Here is an 18017-nt window from a genome sequence, read left to right on the forward strand (position 1 = left end):
CAAATTTCTTTGTATTCAGCCATTCAATTTAACGTTATTGTTTTCTCCTCAGCTTATTTATCTCATTCAGTTTGTTCCGCCCATCAATATTCAATTTATTCAGTTGGTGCAGTTTGTTAGTCACCACCATTTGCAGCATATGGTTGAAAGTCTAGGGTTTTATCAAACTAAAAGTTCCTTAATTTTCAGGATTATGCCATTTTTTTTTATGTTATGTTTTTGCTCTAAAATAAATCTTGTGAAAATGGTCATTATTGACTACGACATTATATTCATGAATATGAAACGGATGAAGGAACTTTTAGTTTGATAAAACCTTAGAGATTCAACCATAGGTATAGGGTGATTATTGACTACTACATTAAACATATGTATTCACATTCATAGTTGTCGGCATATAAAAAAGTTTAGTTGAAACGACCAGACCCATTTCTTTTTTAAATAATAATAATAACTAATTAATTAGTTGTCTCATAACCACTAACCACCTAGCCACAACAATCAACAGCGGAACAACCAACTCAAACCAATAAACAATAAATATTCAATAAGATGATCAATATCAATTCATAATAAGTAAACCAGCAATTCAACGACATAAACCATAGAACCAGCAACTTAAACCACGTCCTAATGACTCAACTCTAGCAGCCTAGCATAACCAGACAACCACCAAATGAGATACTAGAACATCCTCTTTTTCATTGTCTTAATTCCACGATCACACTTTTCCTTTACCTGCAGTTCTACTAGGCCTGCGAATTTGGGTAGGGTCGGATACTTCAGGTCAGGTAATTCGGAATTTGAGAAGTGTTACCGAAAATTACCGAGTTAAATAATGGTCGGGTCGGTTCGTGTATCGAGTTTTTTGGTTATTATTTTTGGTTACCGAAACTAAGCGAAGTTTTTAGTTTTTTGGTTAGTTTAAGTTAAATTGGGTCAAAAATCTTGTTTTTTCAAGTAAATTTGGGTAATTTTGGTTATTTTCGGGTAGTTTTGGTAATTTGGATCGGATAATTTCGGGTAATGCGGTTAAATTCGGGTAACTGATCGGTTAGGGTGAACCAAACCGACCTAACCGATAACCGACTATATATTATAACTCCTTCCGATCGGTTTTCTTTTCTTAACCGAAACCAAACCGAAAACCAATAATCTCAGTTCGGTTCGGTTCAGAATTCTCGGTTCCGGTAATATTTCCAGGCCGACCTTCTACTACTAGTTTCTTTCTCTCCATAATGAATAAAGTATGGGCTGAACTATATGCCCACTACCAACAAAAACTAAACCCACACAAAGTTTGTTTCCTTTAAGGGTTAAGCCCACGAAATATATTGAAAACTCCACCAGGCCTATTTGAAAATCTACACTCACAAGCAAAACGCCAGCAACTTGATAGCATCATAGCAATGATTAAAACCTAAACCTACACACTTTTTCCTATATTTTTTTTTGTGTATTACACAAGCAACAACATAAACTTATCGCGTATAACAACAATATGCCCAATTCCTAAAAGTGATACTACCAAGAATGTTTGTTAAATCTCGAACTAATGACCCTTAACGTGTAACTTCATTAACGCTTCTTAATTCTGTATTATATTTAATCTTTCCACACGCATTAAATTAAATTTACTTAAAAAAGGAAACCAACCACACACGTAAGCCGTGCACTTCACGCGCCGGTCAACATCAGAAACCGTAGAAAAAAAAAGCAAAAGAAAAAAACGGACTTGACTCGACTTAACAATGGCGAATACGACGATGAACCCACCACACTAGCCACCACCACCAGCTTCAATTGTGAAAACAAAAACCCTAGTAATCGAGAGTGAGAGAGGAGGTGGGAAGAAGAGCGACTCTTTTAATGGAAGAAGAGAGTCGAATTGGAGACGAGCTCTCGAGTTTGATAGTCACGGCGGAGCGACTCCGTGTAGCGGTGGATGAAGCTGAATCGTTCAAAACAGAGTGTGGTGAGGTAGGTAAACAAGTAGATCGTCTCGCTCAAATGCTTAGAACGCTTGTTCGATTCGTCTCCGGTTCTCCTCAACCGGTTTACGACCGTCCGATTCGTAGAGTCATCGTCGATGTTAAGAAGAATCTAGAACGAGGTTTCGCTCTCGTTCGCAAGTGTAGGAGACACAATCTGATCCGGCGAGTTTGTACTATCATCAACGCTGGCGATTTTCGCAAAGTGGTTAACCTTCTAGAATCTTCCAACGGCGATGTGAAATGGATTCTGAGTGTGTTCGATTCAGACGGTGACGGAAGTTTCGGTGGTGGTGGGATTGTGATTTCGCTTCCTCCGATTGCTACGAATGATCCGATTTTGCCTTGGGTTTGGTCTTTGGCTGCTTCGGTACAGATGGGGAAACTGGTGGATAAGATTGACGCGGCGAATCAGCTCGGTTCTCTTGCCGGAGATAATGATCGGAATAAGAAGATTATTGTTGACGAAGGTGGTGTTGCTCCGTTGCTTAGGCTATTAAAGGAGAGTTCATCAGCGGAGGGGCAAATCGCGGCGGCTACGGCTTTAGGGTTATTGGCTTGTGATGGGGATAAGGTTAGGTCTATTGTTAATGAACTCGGTGTTCCTATTCTTGTTCAGGTTCTTGGTGATTCTTCTGTTAGAGTTCAGATTAAGGTAGCTACATTGGTTGCAAGAATGGCTGAGCATGATCCTATTGCTCAAGATGAGTTCGCTAGGCAGAGTGTGATTAAGCCGCTAGTTACGTTGCTTTCTTTGGATGTGTTTGTTGATGATCTTCAGTTGAGTAAGCATAGTAGTATTCACTCTCTTGTTCAGATGAACAAAGATATTGAGAGAGATCCTTCTTTGAAAGTTTATAAGCCGTTTAAGAGTTCAAAGTCGAATGTGTATCGTGACATTGGTGGCAGTGGAAGTAGAACAGGGAATATTAAGAAAGATAGGGATAATGAGAATCCTGAGGTGAAACTTGAGCTTAAGGTTAATTGCGCAGAAGCTCTGTGGATGCTTGCTAGAGGCAATGTAGCTAATAGTAGGAGGATTACAGAAACGAAAGGGTTGCTTTCTTTGGCGAAGATTGTGGAAAATGAAGTTGGTGAATTGCAGTACAATTGTTTGATGACTCTGATGGAGATAACAGCTGCTGCAGAGTCGAACGCTGACCTTAGACGAGCAGCTTTCAAAACCAATTCCCCGGCTGCTAAAGCTGTTATTGACCAGATGTTGTGGCTAATCAAAGATGTTGATAGCCCGATCCTGAAAATCCCAGCGATTCAATCTATCGGGTCGTTGGCGCGGACATTCCCTGCGAGAGAAACGAGAATGATCGAGCCGTTGGTTGAGAAACTCGGTAGTAGCAATAAAGAAGTGGCGATAACAGCTGTGATTTCGTTGCAGAAATTTGTCTGTCCCGAGAACTTCCTCTGCTCACAGCACTCTAAGAACATCATCGAATACGGGGCGATCCCGTTACTGATGAAACTGATTAGGAACTTCGAGCAGCAAATGCAGCTACAGTGTCTAGCGCTGCTTTGTTACCTTTCGATTAACGCTAGTAACCACGGGCAGCTGGAACAAGCAAAGGTTTTGACGGTGCTTGAAGGTGCAGAACGGTTGGCGGGTTTGCAGAACATGGAGTTGAGAGAACTTGTATCGAAAGCGATATATCAGTTGAGTCTATACAACGCAGGAAGCCATAGTCAAATGCTATCGTATGGTGGTCCTTAAAAGCCAAGAAGATACAGCTTACAGTTTGTTGGATTCATGGTACAGACAGAATCTTCATTGTTAGATTTTTACAGAGAAAGAGCAAAAGCAGAATCTCTCATTTTGTGATCGTTGATTGATCAAAATCCTTCATTGTAAATGAAACGAAACAAATATAATTAGATGGAAGGGTAATAAAACTTGCTTTGCTCTGTCTGATTTGCTTGGAAACCATAGGATTTTAGTGTAAAAAAAAGAAAAATGAAATTTGCTTTGCTCGAGTTGTCTCTTATGTGGCCCAGTCGAATATTACAGATGCGTGTGTGGTTGTCTTAGCCGTCACAAAATTTAGCAAACAATGGATCTGTGGTCCCATTTAGCTGCAAAATTATCATTTTAGTAGACACAATATTTTGTTAAAAAAAAAAAGTAGACACAATATATATTTACATTTTAAGTAACGAAAACTATTAATTCAATCTATATTAGTATCAAACCTAAAAAAAAAAATGTAGACGTATCTATCATGTCATAGATAGTAGTATATTTTGTGTATATTTGTACTTGAAAACGAATTTAATTTAGGTTTAAGCATTTTTATCGGTTTAAATCTTTAAACTCTTCAAATCGTTTGCCATTTTCATGTTTTCTATCACTCCATTCAAGAGCATGTAATGATCAGAATCTTGAGTGTCTGACATATGCAATCATTTGATTAAATGGTAAATTTGATTAAATGGTAAATTTCCCTTTTTATAGTGTTTTTATAGTAGTATTAGAATATAACTAATGCTCACGCAAGAGTTTAAAATTTTAACATTATCTTCATTTGTTAATTACTTATATTACCTCTAGTATTCATTTTTTATATTATCGTGTTGGATTAAGATTCATGAATTTTCATGTTTTAGCATTATCTAATTATCTATACTAGTATTTTTGAATTAGTTTTTGCTCAAAAATACTAATATATGGAAAGTTTATGCAATAAATGCTATTAATTCTTTCGACATCTTTCAATTGAAATCTATGGACCTCTTTGAAGTTTATGCAATTTATGGACCTCTTAGTATTTTATGGGTCTCTTGATAATTCATAATTTAAAGGCCTTCAGATTTAGGTTGTCGACATAGTGATGTCCAAAATTCCATAGGACCCGCTAAAATATACTCTTTGGCTAAATCTGATTACATTGCAATAAGTACGACACATCGAGATATGATTTACTTACCTTAACAATCATCTGTCAATGTAAACCTTCCCCACATTCCTTTATAATTGAATGTTAGATTCCTTAAACAAATTGACAATATTTCCTAATGACATAATAAGGAAGAAAATCATCAAAGCCTTCCTTATTAAATTGATAACAATTATCGATGATAGACATTGCTCAATTAAATTTTGTTTCAATCTCATACTTGGTCACCAAGAATAACATTAACTACAACCTTTATCACGATACTCTACACTCCACTATAAATAAATCTACTACCTATCATCTCTGTTGACAGTTAGAGAGAGAGATGAAAGAAGAATCTAATTTATCATTAACCAAACTTGGTAGAATTACATCTTAGTTATATACTAAGCATATTAAGCAAAAGGAAACTTAATACACTTAATATATCTCAACTATACTGTATAATATAAGCTATACAAAGTATAACATTATAGTGTTAACACCCCCCTCTCAAGTCTTTGAACTGGAATCTGAAGATGGAAGAAAAAGACTTGAAACAGACATCCTGTCCAGGATAGAGTGAAACGGTTCCGCCTGCAAAGGTTTAGTAAGTATATCCGCGAGCTGATTCCCTGTAGAAACATGGAAAACCTGCTGAGAACTAGCAAGTACCCGAACTCTGGTTCTGTGTAAGTCAATCTCCATATGCTTGATACGCTCATGGAAGACCGAATTATTGGCAATACGAGTAGCGGATTTGTTGTCACACAACAGCTTAGCTAGACCATTAATCGGAATCTAAAGATCTCGTAGTAGCTGTACCAACCAAACTAATTCATCAGAGGCAAGGGCCATAACTCTATACTCAGATTCAGTACTACTACTACTGACAATCTTATGCTTCGTAGATTTCCTAGTAATAAGAGAGGTACCAAGGAAAGTACACATCCCTATGACTGATCGGCGAGTATCCTGACAAGTTCCCCAGTCTGCATCGGAAAAGGCAGTTAAGCGAATATCATCATGAGCAGAATAAAACAGACCTTGTCCAGGATTCCCTTTAAGATATTTGAGAACATGTTGAGCAGCCTAAAGATGTGCATCAGTAGGACAAGAAAGGTATTGGCTCAACTTGTTCACAGCAAAAGTGATATCCGGCTGAGTAATAGTCAAATAAAGCAAACGACCAATCAAAGCTCTGTAAGATCGTATCTCTTCTGGGGGAAGAAGTACACCAGTATCCTTAAACAATGCCTTCGTTGGATCCATAGGAACATTCTTAGGTTTACACCCGAGATAACCTGTATCATTCAGCAGATTCAGGCAATACTTCCGTTGACTAACTGAAATCCCATTAGCATTGCGAGCAATCTCAAGCCCAAGGAAGAACCGAGCCTGGCCTAAATCTTTAATCTTAAAAGCCTTGGCCAGAAGAGCTTTGACAGCTGAGACCTCCATATCACTATTACTTGCAATCATGATGTCATCAACATACACTAAGAGGGCTATGAAAGATGAATCAGTCATTTTGACAAATAAAGTGTTTTCAGATGGAGCCTGTGAAAAAACATTGTTCAAAAGAATAGTTGAGAAACACTTATACCATTGACGAGAAGCTTGCTTCAAGCCATAGATGGATTTCTTCAATCGAAAAACTGGATTCGGTGGCAAGACACCAAAAGCTGGAGTGTAACCAAGAGGTAAGCTCATGTAAATCTCCTCATCAAGTTCACTGTGCAGAAAAGCACTAGTGACATCCATTTGACAAAGACTCCAACCTCGTTTAGCCGCTAGTCCTAAGATAAACTTCACACTTCCCATTCTAGCAACTGGAGAATAAGTTTCAAAGAAATCGACACCTTCTTGTTGTGTGTAACCTTTAGCTACTAACCGAGCTTTATATCTCTCCACACTCCCATCAGCATTATACTTAATAGTATAAACCCATTTACACCCAACGACATTCTTACATGGGGGTAAAGAAATCACATCACCGAACGTGCCACTTACCTCCATATTCTCAAGCTCCACGTCCATAGCCTTCGTCCATTTCTTACATTGGATATCTTGTTTAAAAGAAGTTGGTTCTCTTTCGAGTGAGTAAGAAAGAACAACAGACTGGTATGGGGTGTTTAGAGTGGTGTAAGATAGAACAAAATATAGGGGATATGGTGTCTTATGCGTTTCCGGAAGAGGGATAGGTGGGGATAGATGAGCAGGGCACAATGATAATCAGACAAATAGCCTGGTACTCTAGCAGCCCGTTTTGGTCGAGCATTAGGCAAAGAAACAATACCTGTGTCTGATGTAACAGTCTCCGTAGGAGTTTGTTCTACACTAGATGGTGTATGTGATGTAGATGGAGGAGTGAATGATGCATGAGGAATTGGCGATGTATGCATCACATCAACAGGAAGATTGACAAACATAGGTAAAATACTGCGGTTGAAAATTGTTGGTGGAGAAGAAACAGAGATATCATGAAAAGGAAAAATGGTTTCATGAAAAACAACATGACGTGAAATCGAAACACAATTAGATTCAAGATGCATAACCTTATAACCCTTATAGCCATATGCATATCCTAAGAAAACACACCTATCATCATGAGGACTAAATTTATGTCGATCCTTTTGTAAAATCGAAACATAGCATAAGCAACCAAAAATCCTAAGCAAGGTATAATCCGCTTTCCGTTTAGTAAGAAGTTCATAAGGAGTCACATTATGAAGATGAGTAGATGGTGTTCTGTTAATCACTCCAATATGCTAATGGCATGTTTGATTGAAAAAGGAGAGCCCTTGCAACATTTAGAAGATGCTGATGTTTCCGTTCAACAATGGAGTTTTGTTGAGGAGTATATGCGCAAGAGAATTGATGAACAATGCCATGTTGATTAACAAGATCTGTAAAAGCTAGTTCTGGAGCATTATCGGTTCTAATTGTCTTGATAGTAGACTTATATTGAGTTTGAACTAATTGTATAAAATCCTTGAAATGAGTAAGAACTGCACTTTTATTTTGTAACATATAAACCCATGTTGCTCTAGTACAATCGTCAACAATAGTAAGAAAGAATTTGAAACCATCTACAGACTCTATTGCAAATGGACCCCAAACATCCAAGTGAAGTAAATCAAATGGTAAAGCAGACAATTTACTATGAGACTCGAAAGACAACCTTTTCTGTTTAGCTAAATGACAGACATGACAAGGAGCTAAATTTGTTTTAGACTTCGATATTGTACCCGGAATGTGTTGTAACTTGTCAGAGGATGGATGCCCAAGGCGAGTACCAGAGATCTCCATCAACCATCAAGGATCCAAAGAAATGCGAAGAAGAAGACGCTAAAGAAGACGAAGCATGTGGTGCAGGAGAGTCAAGTTACAAGATGTAGAGATTATGCAGTAGAATGCCTTTACCAATCATCAAGCCGTGAATAAACTCCTGAATGAAACATGAATTAGGAAAGAAATGTGCAGAACAACTACTAGCCTTTAACAAACTACTAACAGAGATGAGATTAAATTTGAAATATGGTACATGTAAAACATCATGCAAAATGAGTGAATGTGAGAGATGAACTGTGCCTGTGTGTGTAATAGCAACCCTAGTGTCATCAGGTAAGGAAACTGTTACACCAGAAACATGAACAGTTTCTCTGAATAAGGCTAAATCAGAACAAAAGTGCGTAGTAGCACCAGAATCTATAATCCAAGAACCATGTGGAAGTTTGGAATAAAGGGGTGATAAGCACTGATGTTGAAAAGTAAGGTGGTGATTTTCATAACGAAGAGATGAAGAAGGAAAAGGAACAGTACCAGCAGAGGATTGAATAGCCATAGCACCATGTTCAGAAATGGAAGAAACCTTGGAGGGAGTCTGATTTTCTGGAAGTTGCATGTGTGTCGAGAGTTTCTGGATCAGAGTCTGCATCTGGTCAGAGGTCATCTTGTTAACATCCAGATTGAACACATTTAAGGCCGGAGGAGGGACATATGGCGAAGAAGAAGTGTTATTCGCAACTGCATGAGCCCTCGGTTGAACACTCTGTGGATTAGCCATACGGTGAGAGTGAAAACCAGAAGAGACACTCTTGAAACCAGGTATGTAACCAGGAGGATATCCATGTAACTTGAAACACTTCTGAACAACATGCCCTGTCATGCCACAACAAGTACAGAGAGGACGAGATTGCTTTGGACGATAGGAGTTCTGAACAGCATAAGCTAGATTATCCACTGGACCATCATAGGTAGGAGGACCAGAAGTCTGAAAAACAACACCATCAGTCCGAGTAGGCTTAGCAATACTCTGTTGCCTCTCATCTTCAGTCACCATGTGAAAAGCATTCTCAATAGATGGCATAGGCTTGATCATCAAGATGTGACGGCGAGTGGCTTCATATGAGTCATTCAAACCCATCAAAAATTTTTTCACGCGACTCCTTTGCTGCAGTTTCTCCCACAACAATGCAGCATTACACTCACATTTGCCACAAGTACAAACAGACAATTCTACATAGTTCTTAAGCTCCTCCCAGAGAGTTACTAATTCAGTGTAATAAGCAGTCACATCCATCGCTCCTTGATGAATTGAGCTCAGCTTCTGCTCTATTTTATAAACTCTCGGAGCATCATCCTGTTTGAACCTGGAGATAATATCTTTCCAAATTTCCTCGGCTGTTGGAATGAACAAAAGACTCTGGCCTATTTTCTTTGACACAGAATTCATCAACCATGTAGATACCATATCATTGCAACGACTCCAAGAACCATAATCACGGTGATCTGATGATGGTTTAGAGATCGTACCGTCAATAAAACCCAATTTGTTCCTGACATTGAGAGCCATACGCATGGATCTTCGCCATGAATTGAATTCTACACCTGTTGTCAACCTATTGGAGACTAAAACCAATCCAGCATGATCAGTGTCATGGAGGAAGTAAGGATTGTTGTATTGGTCAGGTTGTTGAGCCGAATCAGATATTGAATTCGCCATAACCAAGAATCTGATAATAACAGATGAATCGGAAAATTCCAATCACTCAAGTGAAGAAAGAAACAGCAAGAACACTTACAAGAGCAACAACGAGAGTAACAAACATTGCGATCACCATTAAAAGATGTACAACAAAAAGAGAAGCAATTTGATCAAAGGTCTCACTCATCGCCTAACAAATTTGTGAAATCGAGCTGGATTTGAGCTCCGAAAACGGAAGAAAAGAGAAACCCAAAGAGAAGAAGATGACTGAATGAGAAATCGAAAGATCGGATGATGAATCGATCGAACTCAACCAAGCGGAAGAAGATTCTCTCACTAACACTCAAAGCTTTGATACCATGTTGACAGTTAGAGAGAGAGAGATGAAAGAAGAATCTAATTTCTCATTAACCAAACTTGGTAGAATTACATCTTAGTTATATACTAAGCATATTAAGCAAAAGGAAACTTAATACACTTAGGGTCTGACTGGTTCAAACGCTGCGGTTGCGGTTTCAAATGTTATTAAGCGTTTTGAACGACTGGTTTAGCGGTTTAAAATTGGTGCGTTTGCGGGAGGTTTACGACTGGTTGACCGGGTGCAATAGCGGTTGGAACATAATAAATGTGATATATAATATATAAATGTTTTAAAATATCAAAAAAAATTTAAACTTGATTAATAATTAAAAATCATGAAAAAAACTACAATAATTATTTAGAAAAACAAATAAATTTCATAGTGAAATGTTTATTACTTTATGCATTTGGTCTATCACCAAAAATTGCATTAAGTAATGTGACAAATGGCAAAACAAGTGCTTGATACCGTGGATCTTCTGGATTATTTTTATAACTATGATAATATTTCTTCGATGAATCCAATCGATGTTTGACTTGGCTCCAAGTCAAATCAACTCCAAGTTGCTCGTTAATATTCTTAAGAATATTTTCCTTTTGAATACCACTTAGAAATTTTGTTGTGGGATTTTTTTCTTCTTGTTTCTCCAGGATTACCCGTTGAAGTAGAGCACACGTTGCCTCCTTCGGCCACATAAATCTCTGAGTCGAAGCCAAACGATCATCTTGCGAAGCCATGATTATCACCTAGATATATATATATATATATATATATATATATATATATATATATATATAAACATAGTCAAAGCTAAATCGATATGATCAATAGAAAAAATATAACCACATCTACCGTACTGTATAATAAAAAAAGAAATCAACAATAAAAAAGGGACTTTTTCTTGTGTTCTCTAACGATGAAGACTTGTACGAAGAAGAAGATATTATATATTAGGGTTGAGATGAACTGCACTTTTATACTAGTTTATTAGGTAAAAAGAAAAGATTTTGTATCTAATTTATTTAGCAAATGAATATTTTATTCTCAATGTTATCTCTTTGATATCTTTTTGGCGGGTAATCATATTATTCCCGCCGTGTCCGTAATCATATTTCCCGCTGTATCCATAGTGATGGTTGGTGCTATAATATGTGAGAAAGTTTCATGTCGTTGAGATCACAATCATTTGATAATTAACCCAACGTAATGTCGACTTTAGAGAGACTTTACTTAACAAAAAAAAAACCAGGATCAATGAATGAAATTTGAAAAACCTGGAGAGTAAAATCATACAAAAATGAGAATCCTTACATTCTCTCAATTATTAAATTTTAAATATAACTAGCTAGTACAGAAAACTTCAGAAACATCTTTAGATGATGCGTTCATTGCCAATGAAGAGCATCTTTAACGAGCATCCCATATCTCTCGTGCTATGTCGTCTCTCACTGTTGACATATATTGATCAGCCGTTGGATCATAATTTCGATTGACTACATTATCATCATGAGATGGAGACATGTTTCCTTCCCGATCAGCATCATAGTTCTCCGTTTCTTCTGCAGCATTGAAGTCGTCGTCCTCTATATTAGAATCTCGAATAAAATTATGCAATGCCATAGTTGCAGCAACCATCTTCTCCTGCATTTGCACATCATAATGAACACGACCTTCTAAAATAGACCATTTTCCCTTCCACACTCCAAATGTTCTTTCAATCACTGATCGAAGCAAAGAATGTCTCTTGTTAAATGTCTCGCGTACAGTGCCTGGTCTACGCTCAGCAAAATGATTTGGATGGTACGCTTCACCTCGATAAGGAGCTAAAAACCCCCTTCGATTAGGATAGCCAGAATCCACTAGAAAATACTTCTACGAGCTTGGGAATGGGAAAAAATTATCATGACGTGCACAATATGTCAATATCTTGGAGTCGTGTGCACGTCCCGGGACTCCAATACGTGTGTATATAAATCTCATATTGAAATCACACACTACCAAAATGTTCATTGATGTGTAGTTATGATGATTCCAGTACGTGATCTTTTTATCGCCACCAACACGAACACGTAAATGAGTACCGTCTATAGCTCCAATACAATCTTGAAAATATGGAAAATACCTCCTATCATGCATGATTCGTGGTGGTATATCGACAAGTTCCTCTCTTTTCCATGATACAATGTCTGAATGCAAGCAACAAAGGGCATTAACAACATCATCAAATTTTGTTGCCACAGTCCATTGTGCAACTTGAAAATCTGCTGCTATGCTCCTTTGTGATGAGTTATGTCCCAAAATCTTCAGCGACATTCCTAATGCAACCTCAGATCTTACCCGATGAGAATCTTTAAGACCATACTTTTTTAGCGTATCTGAGAGCTTAAAAAACACTCTTTGTCTCATACGTAAAACATGGAGGCATTGTGTATCACTTTCATACATTAGTTGCTCCATTATACGTTGTCCACGTTCAGGATCCGTTCTCAACTGTTCTCTTTGAAAAAAGCGAAGATGATCAATGCAGATTACTGCTTCAATAGCTTGGTCATCTGCTTCTATTATTTTTCTGACTGTGTTCAACTCCATGTCACTTCCTTCCTGTAACAAATTAAATTTTTGTTACATTTTGACTCTTAAAAAGCATCCTCATGCATAATAAATGAATAGAAAATATTATATTGTAGAGGCCAACAAAAACTGAAGTCAAATCAAAACCAAAGACAATCCTCAATGTCGTAAACAAAATGCAAACAAGAAATAAAAATTCCATAAAAGATTACGTCAACAAAACCAAAGCTAATCATCAAACAAAATCATTACGAGACTCCTTGGTTTGTCTCTTTAGAAAAGGTAGCTTCTCGTCATCTGGGAGAGCAAGAAATAAACCGCGCACAACATCATTTGTTGCAATAAGATCAAGAGATGCCCAATAAAGCTCCGTCATTGGAACCAGATCCGGTACTGCCCTCACATGTTTCACAACAAGAGCCATTCGTTCTTCAGTTGAATTTGTTGACTGAGATTTTGACTTTGCATTTGTCATTTGCTCTAGAATATCATTTCGGTCTTCCATAGTAGTAGCAATATGGTCGAGCGTCGAGTCTACTGGATTTTGTTTACGCTTTCGGTTTCGACTTCGTTTCTCCTGAGTGTGCATAGAAGATGTCTCTTTGGATGCACATGATGGTTCTGCCTCGGAATTTGGATTTGCAGAGTTTTCCCTCGGAATTTGTGACATCCAATCTAGGTCTTCTGTTTCCATATGATGAGGTTCGTTCTCACGCATCATATCTTCTCTCTCGTCTTCTTCGTTTGTACGTTCACTCTCACTTACGTCAACTAATGGAGCATGACGATTTACACCACGTCTTGGTTGCCATGACTCCTCCACCACAACCGTTTCATCTCAGAAGACCACATGAAGAAGCGGTATAAACCGCAGTGGGTGCGACCGGAGTTTCAAAGCTTCAGGATAAGCCTTATAAACCAAAAACAAAATTCCAATCAATGAAAATACAAAACAAGAAATTAATAATTACACAAATATGTGGTTACATACCTTAATTTTATCTTTCCACCAATGATCAGGGGCATCAAGACTTCCTGTCCTTGGATTAACTCCAAGTCCAGTTGCTCCAAACGTGATTTTACGATACAATTCATATTGCCTCTTTAAAGTATCAAGTCTATTCTTAATTTTGTTCCAGTTTAAGGTTAGTGGAAATTCCTTTTTAAATTCTGTAAGAACGTTTTCTTTTCCTTTCTCACTTAAACTTTTGCCTCTAGAATTTCCAGCTTGTTTCTCTAGTGTTATCAAATCTAACAACAAACGAGTCATGTCGTCTGACCAGCTAATTTTCTATTCGAGAAAACAAGTTGAGACATATATTCAATCACCAAACTCAAAACAATATATAGAATGAAAAAGATGATGCTATGAAAAAAATAGAAAGAGTTACACATATATAACATATAATGAATGATAAAAGAGATTGATCAATACTTACGTTTCCATCTTGATTTTCATCACCTTGGGTTGACGCCATAATTTGGAGGTTTGAGAGTCTAGGGTTACGGCTTGATTAGGGTTGAGAAGGTGTTAAACATATATAGAAGATAGAAAAAAAATATCGTTGGTTTTTTTTTTTTTTTTTTTTTTTTTTTTTTTTTTTTTAATTTTAAATTCCAACCGCAAACACCCGCAACCGCAAACGCTTGCGGGAACCAGCTTTTGGAATTCAACGGTTGGGAGCGATTTGTGTGATTGGCCCCAAACGCTAGCAACCGTCCGCAAACGCAAACACAACGTTTGCGGGAGCTAGCGGGAGAACCAGTCAAGCTCTTAATACATCTCAACTATACTATATAATATAAGCTATACAAAGTATAACATTATAGTGTTAACAATCTCACCTCACATCTTATCACAGCAAACTCACATATATCTTACCAGCAAAACCTTCTTCAAGAATTCAATGGCAACTTCATTTGCTCTTCTCCGTGAATTGTGTCCCTACAAATCTTCATGGAGGATCCAAGTCAAGATCTTGCATTCATGGCGCCAATACATTGTCCAAATAGGCAAAACATTAGAGATGGTGCTTGCAGATACACAAGTCAGAGCTTTACAAAATAACTTTTAAGATAATTTTATGGTATATGTCTAACCCTGATAAGGTTTCATCAATATTTTAGGGTGTTAAAATACATGCAACTGTGAAGAAGGATTTAGTTCCGCAACCGTGAAGAAAGATTTATAAGGTACAACATACTCTATCTGTGGCATTTTATGACGATTAACAAGAGTCAGGGACAATCTCTCGAGAAAATAGGACTTTATTTGCCAAAACCGGTGTTTTTTCACGGCCAACTCTATGTTGCTCTCGAAGTCGAAGAAGGGATTAAAAATTAATATTGTGGGGGAAGATGGAAAGATTGACAATAAAACAAACGTTGTTTTTAAATAGGTTTTCCAAAATCTGGATAACTAACCATCGATTCTACAAAACCTCTTTGCACCAAAGGTACGTTTGAACTTAATTATGTTAACTTGACTCAGGATTTTGTTAAGTTAGTCTTACTATTACCTGGTGTTTACTTTTTCTCCCAGATAAGTGAAGCTAAAGGTGACGAATGTCAAAGCCAAGACTGTGAAGATCAACCAACTCAAGACTATCTAAGGGTTTTAAAAAATCCAACAAATAAATCAAAGACAATCTTTATTACTTTTTCTCAAGAACTATTGTTTAGAGTATTGTTATTCAAAGAACTATATGTTTTGCAGACAATTATTTTCTAAATCACACTGCTTTTCAGTTATTTCTACGAGTTTTGCATAAGAAAGAATACTGACATTCTTCCATTGCTTATGTAAAAACAGCTTTCCTTATGTGTGTACACAACATATTAGCAGTTTACACTATTTGTCACCTACAAATAGTAAAAGTACATGTTAATAAATGGTTGTAAGGAAAAAGGAAATAAGAAATGGAAGAAATAACAAACAGATTTATTATCTTTCTCGAAGCAGATCATCGCAAAAAAAAAATTTGGATCCGCGGCAACCATCCATTATCGAGTAACTTAATTCATTGACCCGCCTATTGATATCCCTGCTGAAACCCAGAAATTAACCAAACGATGATATTGACAGTTTTACATAAACCTATAATTTGACAATTTGTTCTCCCTAATATAATCTGAGATAATAGTTTGTACTACCTTCCGATCATCAAATCAGAAAAAAAAAAAAAAGCCTGTTACCAAAACTAAATCTTCTAAACAAGTAGAACCCATCATAACAATAATACATATTTTGTGACTGAACTATAGAATCATGGACGATTGATTAAATTATCGCAGCATTCAAAATAACAATTTTATCAAAGCTGATATTTTACCTCTTCCATTTCTACAATCCCAATTCGCCTTCACAAAAAAATTACCAGGATCTAATCTTCTTCGGCAGTAGAGAACGAAAAATACAAAGAACCAAGATCGATGTCTTTTTCAAATCGGTGGGTGAAACTGCTTGAGATTGAATCGATCACGGATGACTTTGTTTTTTTTTTCTTTTTTTTTTTCTATGTAGGTGGCATCTGGAAGAACAACAAAACCAGAAAAAACGTTCAAGTCTGTTTCTTTTTCTCAAATTCATTTGTTTTTTGGTTTTTCTTAAAATTTTGCTAGCCCGATAAAGTCCAGCAAGTAAAGTAAGATCAAGTAAAAAAATCAATGGCCCAATAAAGTCCAACAAGTAAAATAAGATCAAGTCAATAAGATTCAAGTAAAATATAATTACTAGATTAACAAAAACTAGACAAAAATTGTCTATATTATTAGATTAGAATATACATAAAATTAAATAATATCATTCAGTTATATACACGTTAACTCATTTTATTAAGTCACACAATGATGCTAGATAAATAGATTTTTGAAAATAATTATACAACAAACTTAGAAACAAATTATATTTTAATAATATATAGATTATATTTATGAAAAATAAAATAAAAATTTGTTCTACGGGTCCTGATCTAGTGTTTTATTAAAACAATAGTCCAACACATGTTTGTGGAAACACCTTTGCCACAACTACGATGGAGAATACCACTCCTATAATTCTTTGAGTACTCTCATATATAAGAAAAATCCAATTACTTCCCAATACATATTTAAAGAGAATATGTACTCAACATCACAATAAGAAAAGAAATCTAAATCATGTAAATTGGAATTTTATTATTTAAAATTTGCTATAATGAAAAATTTTACCGTGAGAATTAAAAGAAAAAAATGAATTCAGATATTTTAGACAAATAATCATGTAATATCGGAATGGACAAATACAATTCATGAATAGAAAAAAAAAAACAATTGAAGGGAGTGTACAAAATTTGTTAGAAAGCAATGTTACTTAGATGAATTAGTTTAAAAATGACATTGATCGATTTAAGGTATTAATGATCTCACTTCCATAAGAAAATATATTAATATTCTTATACTGTTCAAGTGAAAATAATAGCTGTTTATAGATTATAAGTGGATCTTATTACTTCCTTCCTTAAAATCAAGCTCATAAATTCAACATAGACTCAAACAAATTGATAAAATCCTAAACGCATAATAAGTTTGATCACTGTATAAATCCCTAAGGATCCAATCTCTTAGTAAATATAGTTATATGATTGAGCAAAGTTGTAGTTGTAGATAAAAACCATGAAAACTAGTTAGACCTGTATTATTTAAGAGATTATTATAGATTTTGCCAAATTTTATTCTAACTCTTTTGAATCCGTCAGTTTTTTTATATATATTTAGATATGTAGTCATTGGTCACTCTAAAAGCTATATATTTGTGATTTGTTTTTTTTGCTAAAATACATATTTCATAGTAAATACTAAACTTTTTAAAAATAGAATTAAAAAAAAATACTCAAATTTAATGTATAAATTATATTTTAAAATATTGAAAATGGAAAATCCACAATTTTCGCTAAGAAAAGTGGTTTTTCATAATTGATTCATTATTTAAACCTATGTTTATTTTGTTATATTCAATCTACAGTCGTACTTAAAAAAGATTCGATGTGGCGTTCTAAAAAAAGTTTTAATTTTTTTTGTCGCAAAAAAGTTTTAATTCATAAAGTAAAATATCTACAGTAACATTATTCCAAAAAAGAAACAGAGTAAAGTGTATAATTTAAAACATAATAGTATTTTTCATAAAATTATTAATCGAACTGTAAATATCAAAATTTTGAATTTATAACAAAATTTTTTGG

At 35.8% G+C, this 18017-nt stretch overlaps 3 protein-coding genes and 1 non-coding gene across 4 annotated transcripts; 1 reads left to right on the forward strand and 3 right to left on the reverse strand.

Annotated features, from left to right (window-relative positions):
* The first annotated feature begins 1542 nt into the window (after positions 1-1542).
* On the forward strand, positions 1543-3908 carry LOC104790288 (uncharacterized). Its single transcript, XM_087455800.1, has one exon. The coding sequence runs from the start codon at positions 1870-1872 to the stop codon at positions 3715-3717; it is 1848 nt and encodes a 615-aa protein (XP_087311926.1). The 5' UTR covers positions 1543-1869; the 3' UTR covers positions 3718-3908.
* A 3970-nt stretch (positions 3909-7878) lies between these two features.
* On the reverse strand, positions 7879-9884 carry LOC104793922 (uncharacterized). The gene is made up of 2 exons (XM_087455973.1): positions 8702-9884; positions 7879-8327 (listed from the first exon to the last, which is right to left on the reverse strand). The coding sequence occupies exons 1-2, from the start codon at positions 9882-9884 to the stop codon at positions 8299-8301; spliced, it is 1212 nt and encodes a 403-aa protein (XP_087312099.1). The 3' UTR covers positions 7879-8298.
* Positions 9885-11634: 1750 nt separating this feature from the next.
* Positions 11635-12816, reverse strand: LOC147942208 (uncharacterized). Its single transcript, XM_087455974.1, has 2 exons — positions 12266-12816; positions 11635-12061 (listed from the first exon to the last, which is right to left on the reverse strand). The coding sequence occupies exons 1-2, from the start codon at positions 12814-12816 to the stop codon at positions 11635-11637; spliced, it is 978 nt and encodes a 325-aa protein (XP_087312100.1).
* A 70-nt stretch (positions 12817-12886) lies between these two features.
* On the reverse strand, positions 12887-16375 carry LOC104790290 (uncharacterized). Its single transcript, XR_015560355.1, has 3 exons — positions 16131-16375; positions 13882-15660; positions 12887-13695 (listed from the first exon to the last, which is right to left on the reverse strand). It is a non-coding gene; the product is annotated as an uncharacterized LOC104790290 (transcript).
* Positions 16376-18017: the final 1642 nt, after the last annotated feature.

Source organism: Camelina sativa, chromosome 6 (genome assembly GCF_030686135.1).
Source record: "Camelina sativa cultivar CO46 ecotype springtype chromosome 6, ASM3068613v1".
In the NCBI taxonomy this organism is placed as follows: Eukaryota; Viridiplantae; Streptophyta; class Magnoliopsida; order Brassicales; family Brassicaceae; genus Camelina; species Camelina sativa.